This window comes from Lonchura striata, chromosome 12 (assembly GCF_046129695.1).
Source record: "Lonchura striata isolate bLonStr1 chromosome 12, bLonStr1.mat, whole genome shotgun sequence".
In the NCBI taxonomy this organism is placed as follows: Eukaryota; Metazoa; Chordata; class Aves; order Passeriformes; family Estrildidae; genus Lonchura; species Lonchura striata.
Window position 1 is genome coordinate 10,905,857 of NC_134614.1, and position 14,023 is coordinate 10,919,879.

Below are 14,023 nucleotides of genomic sequence, written 5' to 3' on the forward strand. Positions count from 1 at the left end.
GAAGAGTAAGTTTCTGAGTTTAAACTTCTCTGCTTGCAGCTGCTTGAATTACACTTTGCTTTGGACTAAAACAGGTGTTTAACTTGTCTATCTGCCTCTTATCCTCTCCTCCACCCCTTGTACCTCTGAAGTGGACTGTGAAATGCTGCAGCAGCAGTTGAAGACAGTTGTTAAAGGAAATGGAAGGAGAGAGGCTCTTGCTTTAGCACAGCAGGAGTCTTTGTATGTTGTGGAGACCTGCTGCACTCACACAGCTACCATGAAAAGATCATGTCTTTTTAAAACACCATCCTAAAGGAAAATAGTACTAAATGATGGATTTTGCAAATATTGAAGAGTAGAATTAAGAAATGTTACAAAAGGTCTAAACATACCTGGGTTTTTCTTTTCAGTCTAACAGGGGCTGATTACTGTTGTGTTGGAGCACTTAAGAACAGAACCATTCTGACAAATCAAATGAAGGGATTATGTAGTTTCCAAATATTTAATTTTGAGGAGAAAGGCTCGAAAGTGTGGTCCAGAGAAAACTGTATCTGATCTGCAGGTATTCCCTAGTGAATGATCCTTCATGTATGAATGTACCATTAGAAATCCAGGATGTAGTAAAAATGTGCACACCTGGAAATGACAATGTTCTCATGTGTGCAAAAATCAAACAAATTCCTTCTAGTCCAGAAATCAGGGTCCAGTTTGCTGGCTGTTTTTTTAGGCATTTTTGAATGTTGCATGCTTACCAACAGAAGGCTCAACCAGCCAGCCTTACTTAGCCTGTGAACTCTGAACTCAGTAAGTAGAGCGGACTTTTCGTCTGTCAAGTTTTCATTAAATTTTAAAATACATATGCAGGTTTGTGGCGTCAGCAAAGAAGAGAATTCCTTCTGGCAGGATTAATCTCCAGGACTTTGTGCTCTAGGATAACCCTACTTGATCAGGAAGGTTGGACCACTGTGGTCCCTTCTAGCCTGACCCATTCTGTGACTCCAGAACTTCAGTTCCTGTGTTGGTGCTTTGCAGCTCTCTGTGGGGTTATTTATATCACATAATTCCTAATAGCCAGGAGCTGAGGGCTCTGCTCAGCGAAGGCAGATTTAGTGTGTGCACAAGCTGTAAACCTGGTAATGATCATTGTCACAGCACTTCCAACACAAAGGGCTGCCCTGCCCATCACAAACCACTCTGAGCTCACTGCACATCCCTTCCTCACCTCTTGCTGAGCCTTGACAGGCTGGCACAATGGCAGGTTCTGCAGCTGGTTTCCTTTTAATGAACTGGAAATGGCATTACATGGGTGCAGGCTTGGTGTTAACCCCTGATGGATGTGTTTTTTCACCAGGTAGCTTCCTCTGTGTGTGTGTGTTAGTGCAGAACAGGCACGTTCCACTGCACACAATGGCTTCATTCTTCACTAGATAAATATAATGTGAGTAATTGCAGTTCATTATGTAAATTCCTCTGTATGAGACTTTTATGGAGTAGTAATGGATTTTGCAGAATGTTTTTCTCCTACACAGAATGCTGTTTTTTAAAACAATGTAACAGTGTCCATCAGGAAGGAGGTTTCTAAACCTGCAATTTAGAATGTTTTGTTATAACTTAGTCTAACCTGAATTGGAGAGAACAATACAAACATCTTACTACCTACAACTGGAATGTGAAAGGCTGTTTGGTGTGATAACTGTATTGTTATTTTACTATATATTAAGCATCTACATCATAGTAGGGGAACAAGGGTGAAATTTAAAAGGAAAGAAACATATACCCCTAAAGAAAAGGAAACCTATGGGAGAGTTAAGATGTGATGGAGAAGAGGAGAATTGAGGTCTTGAGGCACCATTGCTTGTGGTAGTATTGAAAAAAATACCTAAACATAGGAAACTCTTGGTAAATCCTAAATTTATAGGGATTATTTAAGTATTTCTCTCACTGTATTTGTGTATGTTAGTACTGGTACAGAGATAAAAACAAATATTTGGGTATAATAATAGAAGAGCATTCTACTATGAAAATAGGAACAGATCTTCTGTCAGTAAAGCGTCATTAAGAATGAAATATTAAAGGATGAAAGACATCCCTGTTAACCTGGTATTTTTTCTGACATTATGGTTTTAAATCCCATCTTATATTTAACTGCAGATTTCTGCCAAAGTTTTGCATTCTGGCATGTAGAAAAACCCCCAGTCAAATAATAAAAAAAAGAGAGACCTGGCTACTTCACACCTCAGATTGCAGTAGTTTTTAAATTAATCTTTTCTGTTGGAATAATGTGGAATGGCCTTTGTTTCTGAGCAGTAATAACTGAATGTGTGAAAATCTTATCTTTTATTTCTGTTGGGTTATTCTGTTTTGCAAATAGTGGAGAGAGAGTTTGACCCTCACATTGACTGATAACACCAAGCTGCAGTTGTGTCAGTCAGGTCTGTGAAAAAAAGGTTGCCCAGGTTTGTGAAGACAGATCTTTGTCGTGTCCTGGTGAATTCCAGCCAATACTGTCACATATCCGAAGGGCTCTGACAGGCTTCCAATCTAAGTGTCCCTAAAGTATCAATGTATCCAGAACAGAAGCCTTTGTGTGCTTTTGCTATAGCTGAGATCCCTGCATACTGAACAAAAACTATTAATGAGGGAAATAGTTTCAACATACTTAGGAAAGCAGCTCAAGTCTATAAATGAATGAAAGGAAAAGCCAGATAACACAGCTGCTCTATGTAATGGCTAGCCTGTCTTCAAACAACTCGACTGTGAAATGATGCAAGCCTTGAGATTATTACTTTTCCCCACTGGCAATTTGTATGCTTGAACAGCCTGTGCTCTACTATATTTCAGTCTCAGGATGGGGGTGGCAGGATGCTGGGGGGTGAACATTGTGCCAGTTGTGGTAAAAAAGAGCAATTAGGGCGCTCCATTTTTAACAAATAAATCCCTCGTCACTTCATCTACTATTCTTCAAAATGTATAACACTGGCTCTCTGGGTGGTACAGCAAGGCAAGATGCCCAGAAAGATGACATGTGTTGTCTTCAACTACTGCAGTTTCCTGGTCTTACTGCTTCAAGAAATATGCAACTGCTGCTCTAGAAAGTGCTCCTTGAAGTGTGGGCTGCTGTCAGATCTGCCTCCTGCTGCCAGCAGGCTGTGGGATCAGATGCTCCCCTGGGTGCTGTGGGAGAGCTCAGCTTGGCTGAAGGGCTGGAGTTGACTCTGTGCATCTGTAGGTTAAAGATTGGTCATGTACTGATTGCATCCAGAGTACCTAAATGTTGTCTTGGGAAACTGAAGCTTTTTATTTACTCAGTTTGGGAGAGCTTATCTCTTCAGAGCTCTGCAGTTTCTCAGCTGTGTGTTATGACTGTCTTGCTTTGCCTGGGAGTAATTAGTTTGGTTCAGCAAACCTACCAGACTACTGACTGCTAGGACAAAAGTGTTAAAGAGAAGTGCCATTGAACTGTTGCAGTTTTCCTTCATAACAAAAACATGCTAGTATTGCTTTCCTTTCATAACTAAAAAAAGGTCTGGCTTTAGATTTTAAAGCTTTTGAAGCAAAGTAAGGAGCTTCCTAGAAGAGCTGCTTGGGAGGAGGGTTTTAAGCAGTGTGAGCAGATGACACCTCAGGTGGAGATTCCCTGGGGAGAAGCAACACCCCAGGGGACCAGCGGGGCACGGAGAGGGGTCAGGGGCTCATGGTGATGGATGGCAGTGGTGCCCTGGGGGCTGGTGGCTGTGGCCCTTCATTATGAGGCAAGTGTCATAGGAGCACAGGGCATCACTTCAGAAGGATTTTCTTGGAGTTCTGGCTCCTCCTGTTCTGGAGACTGAGCAGCTTTTGCAGTTCAGGTTTATGAACTGATGATTATGATATGAACTAGAACTTTTAATTTGAGAGAGAACTGAGCATAGGCTCTGACATACATGGCTGTGTCTTCTCCAGAATCCTGTAGGAATCAGAAGGGTATCCAGGATGAAATAGCCTTCACTACATTTATGAAGGAGGATGGAAGTGTGGGATTTAGGGATCCAAGTAGCTGGAAAAATGTTTAGGGAATTTGATGTGTTTTTGTTAGAAAATGGGTGGTACCTTTCTGTGGTTGGGACTTGCAATAGATAAAGGTCAGAAGTGAAAATAGAAACTAACAGCAGTGGAAAACAAAATGGTGGGGGAATAAATGTATTGGAGGAAAAATAGGGGAACCTTAGATTACACATACTAGATTATGTATCAGGTTGTATAATGCTCAGGAAAAGCTCTTGGGATGTGATGCCTTTCCTGTGTCCTTCTTGTCTCTTTTGGTAAACATTGACAAGATAGCCTGTTGCTTTTTATCTTGGCAGCCCTCAGCTAATTAAAAAAAAAAAAAAAAAAAAAAACACTTTGAGGAAAGTTAAGAAGTTCATCCACCATTGAAATGGATACAGTTTTTTGTAGTAACAGCTGAGAAATGGAGGGCTGAGAACTGCACAACCTTTTTATTCTTACTTTTGCGGTCCCTGATAAATGGCACATATAATAAAACATCCACTTTGATTGCCACTGGTGCTGTCACCAGTGCATCCCCTTTGGTGTTGCCACTGACCTTTGCTCAAACATTGTGTTGAATCCATTATCTAAATCTACTTTATTGGTCCCAACTGAAGATTAAACAAAAATGTTTTCACAGCATAAAAAACCCTGAACCAAACCAACCCTGTTTCCCCCTCTCACAAACTCCAGTCCTCAAAACCACAAAATATAGGGGTGGAAAAATGTAATAATAAGTTTGACTCAGAAATTTTCTTTTTTTCTGTATTTTTTTCTAAAATCCATCAAGTATTGTGTGTTTATAAGTAAAATTGTGTAAACTGGCATTTGGGTGGTGGCTTTTTCCTTTACTTTTTATGGATAGGAAGGACGACTATATTATAGCCTGAACTTGTTAGTATTAATGTTTAAAATGGAGTGATGCATTAAAAAGTAATAAGCACAGCAGTCTGAGTGTGTCTGCTGCAATGTTACTGACACTATGATGGATTAACAGCCTGTAAAATAGAAATGCATGCTCTGGCAAATATTTTACCTAACAATTATTAGTATATTTATGGGTATCAATTTTACTTTTACTTTGCATCTTTTAAACATAATCATGGTTTAATATATTTGAAAAACCTACAAACCTATAAATCTGCTATTCTTCTGTGGGTGTGAACTTTCTATGACATGTAATGTCAAGTTATAGTATTAAAGTAGAAGTAGAATTTGAGCAATATACACAAGGCAGAACTTGAAACCCCAGAATAAGAAACTATCTTGTTGTTTTGGTGTTTTTTTTTTTCCTCTGATGGGGTATTTTGTGTGATGTTGGAATCATTCATTATGCCCAAGTCTACTTTTCCACTTTAGAATATTTTAGAAGTGCCCTAATACATGTTTTCATTTCTCTACAGCAGCCAAATGCCATCAATTAATGCTCCCCAGAACAAGAATGCACTTGCACTGGTGGGAAAAATGCAATCTTAAATTTGATTCTTACCCAAGGTGACAGTAACCCCTTAAGGAATGAAACTTGATTTGCATAAGCCAGCAACTCTTAAATAGGTTCTATCAGCTTGCTATTGTGATCTTAAGACAAATAATGACTTGATATTACACTCTTCTTGAAGTTAAATCAATTTCAAACTCTGAAAAGTTAAAAAATTTGCTTAGTAGTATTATATTACCCCAGTATTATTTTAGATCTTATTGAAATGTCTTTGTCTTTTGGTAGTTCCTGGTGGCCTTTCTTTGCAATTGAAACCAGATATGTTAGTATGATAATGTCACAGGACACTCTATTCTATTTCACATTATTCTTCCTTATGCAACAATTTATTGGAATTCATTACCACAGTTGTTACTTTTTAATACACACTATTTCCAATTTGAGATAACTTTCCTTTTGAGATAACTTTGATTTTCAGGATAAGTCAATGTTTACAATAAATGAAAAAGGCTCAACAAAGTGATAGAGCAGAGGTGGATCACAGGTTAGCAACTGCTGCCATGGAATTATACAAAATCCATTTTCTGTACTCAAGAAGCAGAAATGTGGTGAATATCAGATCAAGAAACTGGCAGTTTAGTCAAGACTTCATAAAAGCCACATTCCCACCACAAAATTCATACTTGTGATGTAGGAATTAATAGGAGAGTGACAGAATTATGGGCCTCTGAAGTACCTTATGGCTCTGTGTAATTACTTGACATGGCACTGTTTCTTGGATTAAAAGCCACGTTATGTTTTCCACTTAGCAAGAAGAGTGTTATTTTGAAAATAATTGCATGCCAACCTAAAGTCTGCAGGTTGCTTTCAGCTGAGTGGTTGGAACTTTGACCTCCCTGATGACAGTGGCTGCACAGATGTCACTTCATCTCCTGCTGCAGAAGGTGCCCCTTCGGCAGGGGCTGCTCGGGACTCTTGCTCCTCCCTCCTCCCTTGAATACTTCATTTTTGGCACCCAGTGTCACCAATCCTGCCAAGGTCTGGAGTAAAGGCAACGCAATGTAATGTTTTTCCTAACCCTTGATGCTGCAACAAGGGTCCCTTCAAGTGACTCTGAGGAATTTGTAAGGATTGGGGGGAATATTCACAGGCCATTATAGACATGATGGGGTTCATTCTAGAGTGTAAACAGCAATAGATTCACATTTAAATATTCTGTGGCCCCTAGTTTGGTTTTTTTTTATTGTCAGAATGCTAGATAGGTTAATTTCCATAGCATTCCGTTCATTATATCAGAGGTCTTAATTATAGTTTCTCATTTTTAAGTCCTATCTTCAGTTTGCAGGTATTTTGAATTCATTGAAAGCATTAACATTTGCAACCTAGCACTAGCTTTGGGAGTAAAAAGATAGTTTATTTGCTTAGAGAAGAGTTAATTTCCCAGCATGAAACACTTGAAAGAAACCAAAGGCAGACTTTGTCTTAATAGTTGAAAATTCAAAATAAATGAAGCTTATGTAAAATGGCAGTAACAGACTAGAGCTACAGTGGACTGCTGAAATTGGATTTGGGTAGCTATAAACATAATTAGCTTAAAGCATTCTAGCTTGCCATGCAGTATGAGCTCTCATAGGCTGGGATTGATAATGCTTTGCTCTTTTGCATTTTAACTCCTTGTGGAGATTCAAAAGCCAGCTGATCTTAGGCTTTGTGAAAGCAAAATTAACCACATGTTCCTTGGGGGGTTGTGGCAAACTGTGAGCTTTATTGGGTGTTGAAATGTGCTAAAGATAACGTGACAGAAACCTCAAATGCTGTACTACCAACATACTAATTAGGATTGTATAATATTATTCTTAAAAATCTTTAGGTATTTGTTTTTCTAGTTGCGTAAGTGATTGATTATATGTAAAAATTGGTTGTGCATGCTCTTAATGCTCTCATGGATTAAATACTAGTGCTTGATTTGACCTGAACAACATACACAAACAAGGTGATAATATTGTAAAGTTGCACATAAATACTGATGTGGTTCAGAATTTCTGCAGGATTTTTGTTTCTCTGAAACATTCTCATGCCCATTATGTGAAGCTGTGCTCATTTAAGCCAGTGAGTAATGCCACTTGACCTCAATCTTTGCTGTAAGTGGGTTGGAATTGGTCAATAGCCTGGCATTCCCACACCAGGGGAACATTTAGATTTAGACACATGGGAGCTCCATCAAATTCTAGGAATACATGTTCAGCCTTTCCAGAATAGGCTTCATGTGCAGCCTCCTGCTCCTCCTCAGATGTACAGATCACTCCAAACAAGCGAGCCTGTGTTCTCACAGCAGGTAAACACTGCTCTGAGTGCTTCCACCACTGGGCTGTTTCCAAATAATAAATTCAGAACCTTCAGATTTTACCTTTCATCTGACAGTCTCAAGCTTTGCAAAGCTGAGATAACTTTTGTTATCCCTCTACTTCTCCTGCATCTATTTTCCACGAGTAAGTGCATGTGAAACATTATGCTTATACAGAAGTAAGAGGAAAGTTCATGGAGTTGTCAAAGGCTGGAAGGATTTTTACCATGGGACATTAAAATAAATAATTTACTGTATGAGGTGACTCTATATCCTATCATTTTTTTCCCTTTTTATTCTCCCACTGCCTTTATTTAAGGGATACTTTATAAAATGAAGTATATCAAACAAGAGTGAGAATGGACAATTTAGTCTGTTAAATAAAAAAAAAAATCACTGTGGAGAATACACACTAAGATTTATAATCTTAGTATTTAGAAGTGCAGAGGAATGTGGTACAAAGCAAGTATTAATACCACATCATATAGAGTAGTTACAGCTTTTCTATTTTTGCAGTATCTGAATCTTCTAATATATGTGGAATATAGATAAACTGACTTTTTTCCTTTCTTGTGTTCTTTTGAAAATATTAATTTCCAGTGGAGGTGGCTTACATCTTCAGCAAGGCTTTTAGTACTTCAGCCTTCTGAATTTATTACTCTGTTTAGACCTCATTGTAGATAAGCATCAGAAAAAAAAATATAATAAACATTTGTGTTAATTATATCATTTCCTCCTACCCTTCTCCAGTGCACCATATGTTCTCTTCTCTGTATGGCTCTTGATTGACTTTTATTAGGGTTTGACAAGTGAGAGACCTTGGAGACCTCAAAATACACACTAATAATGCAGTTGTGACCCTGTTTCTGCACCCTTTCATAAGTGTAAATATACCTGGAGGTAAAAGAAAAGAACAATGAGATTAATTCATCAGGTAGTTATTATGTGGGGCTTTGCCTTAGTCTGTAGTCTGTGCTTCAGCCTTTGTCATATCTCATATTATCCTTTGACCTAGATTTTTTATTTATTTGTTGGTTGGTTTGATTGTATTTTTTTGTTTTTCCTGCAATCCCTTGGTTATTCTTGAATGTGATCGTCTGTAAAACCTTTGGGGATTCATCAAGTTTCTCTGTTCCTGTGACTTTCCATTACAACATTTGAGTCACATATCCAAGTTTTGTTTCTGCTTTCATAGGGAAAACAGCTTATTTCATTTTCTGCGAGATACCAAAAAACACCATTGTGCTTGATTGTCAAGGACACAGCAGAAAATTAGTTGCCATTTTTTATCCCTTAAAAATGAGAGACCCAGGAGCAGGGAGATGCAACTTAATACACTTGTATGGTGAGCTCTACTTCAGGGACCAGTGGCATGTAAGGAACTTACCTGCACTTTCTGCTGAGATGCACTTTGGTTTCAGAATGTGTATTTACTATGTGCATGAATGCTTTCCTTCTCTGGTCAGTTATCTGTGCATACACTTTTCTGGTGGGATCAGAAATTATTCCAGATTCAGCAGTTGTCTCTAACAGCATAAGACATGATAGAAATGCCACATTACTTCCAAAAGATAAATTCATTACTATGCTTCGAAATGTGGCTTTCTGTTGCCTTTGCAACAGGACATCACAAGACTGTAGAAAATAATGAAACACATTGCTCTAACCCCAGTAAAAAGGACTGAAACTCTTCAGCAGGACTTACCACTTTTTTTCCTTGTGTTTCTCTTGGTCCTTCATTATGCAAACCCACTTAGGGAAAGTTTCTGCATCCTGATGGGAGCAACATGGGAGAAATGCTGACATGAATTTTGAATCTGGTGTCACGACTGCAGTGATCTGCATACCAGGAACAGTCAGCAGTGCTCAGGCCAGGACACAGCTGCAGACAGGTTGTGGTGTCACCTGAGATGGTTTGTGAGTGTTGTGGTTCAGGCTTGCTTTCCATGCACTGAATGGTCGCGAGGAACTGATTTCCTGCACAGACAAACCCAGTGTGCACTAGTGAAAGGTGCTGAAAGCACTCTGAGGTGTGGTGTGCACAAGTGCTTGTTAACACAAAAGAAGCTTATTCTTCCAAGCAAAAATTAATTTTCCTAGTGAATTTAGTTTCTTAGACTAGTAATGATACAAATACAATTTTTGTATTAAACAAATGTGAGTGTCCAATTTTGTACACACCAGGTCTGTAGGTCTGATATAGTATTGAATGTATGATAAATATAAACAAAGTCAAGGTTTGATGAATGACTTTATCATCTTTTCTTGCCAGTAATTAGTGATGGGTTAATTCTATGTTAAATTTTGCTGGCCTCGAACACAAACATTTTGTGTGCTTTCAAAATGCTTCCAATAATGCTTTCAGAAATGAAGGTAACTGTTACTTGTCATCAGGGCACTGTGTTTGCTTGAAGCAGATAAGGATCTTTGTTAACATAAGAACTGTTTGAATCTCACAAAATGAGCTTATGAATTTACTGTCTGACAGTGTTTAGCATGTAAAAAGAAGCAAACAGCACAAGTATTAAGACATTCACCCATTTGTTTCATTCCTGGCATTGCAAAGATACTATTGTTTATGTAATATGTTCAAAGGAGCACATAATTGATTATATACTGTTAGTCAACAGTGTGCATTTTTACATTTCTGCCTGTAGGTAAGCTGAACACCTGGTGACATGGCAGCATGTTTTAAACACTGCTTAGGAAATCCACAGTAACAGCACAGATAACAGGACGTTCAAAATGGTTCAGTAATACACAAAACAAATGTTCCTTTTAAGCATTTTTTTCTTTATTGCCTTCATATGAAGGTATTAGTACAGAGGGAAATGTGATCTATTTACTGTTCATGGTGGGGTGGCTGGTGGGTGGTGAAAGTTGCAGGGTGCTGTGCTACTCTGTTCTGCACAGTTCCCCTGTTAGTCTTTCTATCTTTAAACTTCTCATTTCTTCTGAGAAAGCAGGGAAGCTTTTGCCAGCTAGGTATTGAATAGAGGTTCTGATGTTTAAAGCAAACTATTCAGTGCTCTTAGAGATGTTAATGTGGAAAGAAATACAGGTAATACATCTCGAGCTTCAATATAGAAAATATTAAGATAAGAACAGTGTACAGAGGCAGAGTGAATATTCTGAGGTGTTAATTCTAACTACAGAGGGAAGAAACTAGAATTCTGGAGCGGACACTCGAGCTATATTGTAGGATGCAAGGATGACTCAGCCCATGCTCAGATCATGGTCTTGCCATACTTGTTTACATTAAAGTTCAGTAGCTATTTTAAGTCTGCACATTTAGTGGAGTAGAAGGTGAGAAAAAAGCAGAAGGAGAAGAATAAAAGCAAAAGGAGGGAGGGTATATTTTAAAACGCAACAACAACAAAAATACCTGGACCAATCCCTCCTGCTCCGTACGCTGCTCCCTCAGTGGAAGAGCTTGTAATCCTATATTTGCTATATCAAGAGGATTCTTCTATGAGCACAAATTAATAATTTATTCATAGGCTGGAGTCAGCCCGCATTGATTTACTTATGCTGCATTTCTTTTCATTCATAAGCCTTTGCTGGTCCCGAGCTCTCGGAGAGCGACTTGCTGCAGTGCTCCGGCGTGGGAGGAAGCAGCAAACGCGCCTTTATGCACAAGGACGTGCTCCCTACGACTCGATTAAATAAAAAATGTGCCAGCCTGACCGACAGCCGGGGCTCGCTCCGGGCAGCCGCCGCCGCCGCTCCCGGGCGATGCTCCGCGGGCAGGGACCGCCGCTCTCCTCCCTGCGGCCGGGATGCTCCGGCCAGCGCCAGCGCTGCGCTCCGGGCGGCCGGCGCCGCTCCGGGCTGTGTGACGGACAGGTGCTCGTCACGCAGCCCTGCCCTGCCTGGAGCGCTCTCCGGTGGGTGTGCGCGGCCCCACGCCCCCGCCCCTGCCAGCCCCGCCGAGCCCTCCCAAGCTCAGCCCCCGGCAATGTGCAGCGCGCTCTTCTCGCCTTCCTGGAAGGGCTCAACTGCACTTTCAGCTCCTCCAGACTTTGCTTTGGCCGTGCCCTCCTCCGGTCCAGCTCCTCCTGTGCCTGCCTGTCTCGGCGCTATCCCGTTAAAAGGCTGCTGCTCCCGCTGCGCTGAACCGATGCTCTGCCTGCCTTGATCTGGGATGAAGGCTGGAGGTTATCGGCGAGGGAAAGGAGAACTCTAGGCAGCTTTCCATTTGCAAAGTGAGCAGTAATTGCGAGAAGACAGCCTTCCCGGCTGGGATCAATAGTCTGCTTTCTTGCTGCTAAGGGCACTTTGGAGCAGCAGTAGGTCACTGAAGTAACTTCGGCACACTGCTGACTGCGGAGTTGTAAAGAACTACATGCAAGTGGCTGCAGTAGTGCTGGAAAACGCTTTGCTGTTACCAGGGACACAATAGTTTTCAAGTCATTAGAGCTTCGATTCTGGTCCCGCTCCTATTACACAGAGAGGGTCATTCTTTGGAAGAATGAGGATGGAGCTGTGAATTATTCTTTTCCAGTGTTCCACTGTCCCCTTCTAGTGGAAGGGGGTAAGAGTGGGGGAAAAGAAGCTTTTAGAAGCCAAGCCCCACTGCTGCTGAACTAAGCTTCACTTGAATTTCCCCAAACCTTTCCAGGCACAGAGAGGCACAATGCCAGAGAACCTGAACCTTCTTCGGGCTTTTGGGGGTTTATTCTTTATCTTCTGGACAGCTTGTAACACAGCCTTAGTGGATGTGGTTGGATCGGAGCAGCAGATCCCCTTGTCAGTGTAAGTGCTTTCATGCTATTCCTCTCAGGACCATGTTCAAGGATGAGAACTTGGCTGCTCAAGTTCTCCTGGTTTTGTATTGCAGATATTTGAATGTTCCAGGGCACCTTTGCTCCTCTGTCAGCTCTGTTTGAAGTGGTTGTCTCCAAGGTGCTTGGCACTATGATTTTATTGTAGGAGCATGTGTTGGTGGAGTATGTGGCCACTGAGTTTTAAGTGCTTGCATTTACTGAAATTGATGCTGTTAACACTTTCTCATGTGGGAATTTATAATTCAGAACTGTTTTGCCATTTTATCTGCTGTTTTCCTTTCAATGGATATATGTCATGTTGTGCCAAAGCACGTTTCTGTACAAGTTAATTCCTTAAATGTTAGTGGTTCAGGTTGGTAATTTCATATCAGAGGCCTTACCTTAGCACAGGGTCTAGTTTGTACTTACAGTTGTACAGCTTCACTGATCTTTTGCTGTGCTTAGGTTCCTTAGTGAGCTCTCTAATGCAAAATTGCTCGGATCCTTCTGACTGCAGCTGAAGCTGTTACAGTCTCTGTTGCTAGCTCTGACATGTGTATTACATTTCTTCCTGTCTCTTTTTTTTCTTCACAGTGTAAAGCTCTGGGCTTCAGCATTTGGTGGAGAGATCAAATCTATTGCAGCCAAATACTCAGGTTCCCAGCTCCTACAGAAGGTAAGGATTTCTTTGGTTGTAATAAGAAAGGTTTTAACAGAGAAAATGGAGGCAGATTTAATTTTTTAAATGAAGAGGAAAGCAGTGCTATGCGTGCTTTTGTCCAAGATCTATTTTTGTATTGCATACTAGTCCCTGATGACTCTTTGCATTGCACTGCACTATCTGTAGAGTCCTTGCTTAACCTGATATTTTTCTGTTGGAATGAGTTTTTTTTTTTTCATTGGAAAGTAAACTCCAACGCTTATTTCTTGTAGCCTAGGCTTCAGCCCAGGTTGCGGGTGTTTAGTCTGGTTGCTGCATTGTGATGATGGTGATATTTCTGTGCAGAAACAGCTGTTTCTTATGAAAGATATTAACTTCATTCAAGGAGCAGAATTAGTGCATATTGTATTATTTTCACCCTGGGCTCTAAGTACACAATGCACTGTATCAGGAGAAGGCGGCTGCACTGTTGTTTGTCATCTCTGCAGTTTTTACAATGCCATTATTCCCCCAATCATCTCAACCCAGTGCTGAGATGTATTACATCATTATAGATAAGAGGAATGAATGTGGTTATCTTCTTGCTCAGCTGCACAGCTGGGTAATAAGCTGGTGAAGTATAGCAAAAACTTGAGGAATTGGTATAAGTCTACATAATTGGGACAGAGGGTAATGAAAAAGCAGATTTGAGTATTAGGTATATATCAAGGACTTAATTTAAATATGCAATGTATAGTAAACTTCTCTGTTGTGGGCAGTTTATTTTTACAACAGTTGCAAACAAAATGAGAGACTAAGAGAGG

At 40.3% G+C, this 14,023-nt stretch overlaps 2 protein-coding genes across 6 annotated transcripts in view; both read left to right on the forward strand.

Moving 5' to 3' along the window:
* Nucleotides 1-11,088: 11,088 nt before the first annotated feature.
* On the forward strand, nt 11,089-11,931 carry LOC110471907 (uncharacterized). Its single transcript, XM_021532964.3, has 2 exons — nt 11,089-11,099; nt 11,348-11,931. Exon 2 carries the CDS (start codon nt 11,425-11,427, stop codon nt 11,929-11,931), a length of 507 nt encoding a protein of 168 aa, XP_021388639.1. The 5' UTR covers nt 11,089-11,099; nt 11,348-11,424.
* Nucleotides 11,770-14,023, forward strand: part of CACNA2D3 (calcium voltage-gated channel auxiliary subunit alpha2delta 3) — a 400,132-nt gene continuing 397,878 nt past the window's right edge. For 3 of the 5 annotated variants that reach the window (XM_021532906.3, XM_021532916.3, XM_021532953.3), the window contains exons 1-2: nt 11,772-12,548; nt 13,154-13,235. In XM_021532906.3, coding sequence (XP_021388581.2) covers nt 12,430-12,548; nt 13,154-13,235 — 201 coding nt within the window. In that variant the 5' untranslated portion in view covers nt 11,772-12,429. Of the gene's footprint in view, nt 12,549-13,153; nt 13,236-14,023 lie in introns of all 5 variants that reach the window. The other 2 variants (XM_021532923.2, XM_021532931.3) reach the window with 2 other exon arrangements.

Bases quoted from the DNA above. Each gene is read 5' to 3' on its own strand.
- LOC110471907 (XM_021532964.3), top strand. From the start codon at position 11,425: ATGCACAAGGACGTGCTCCCTACGACTCGATTAAATAAAAAATGTGCC.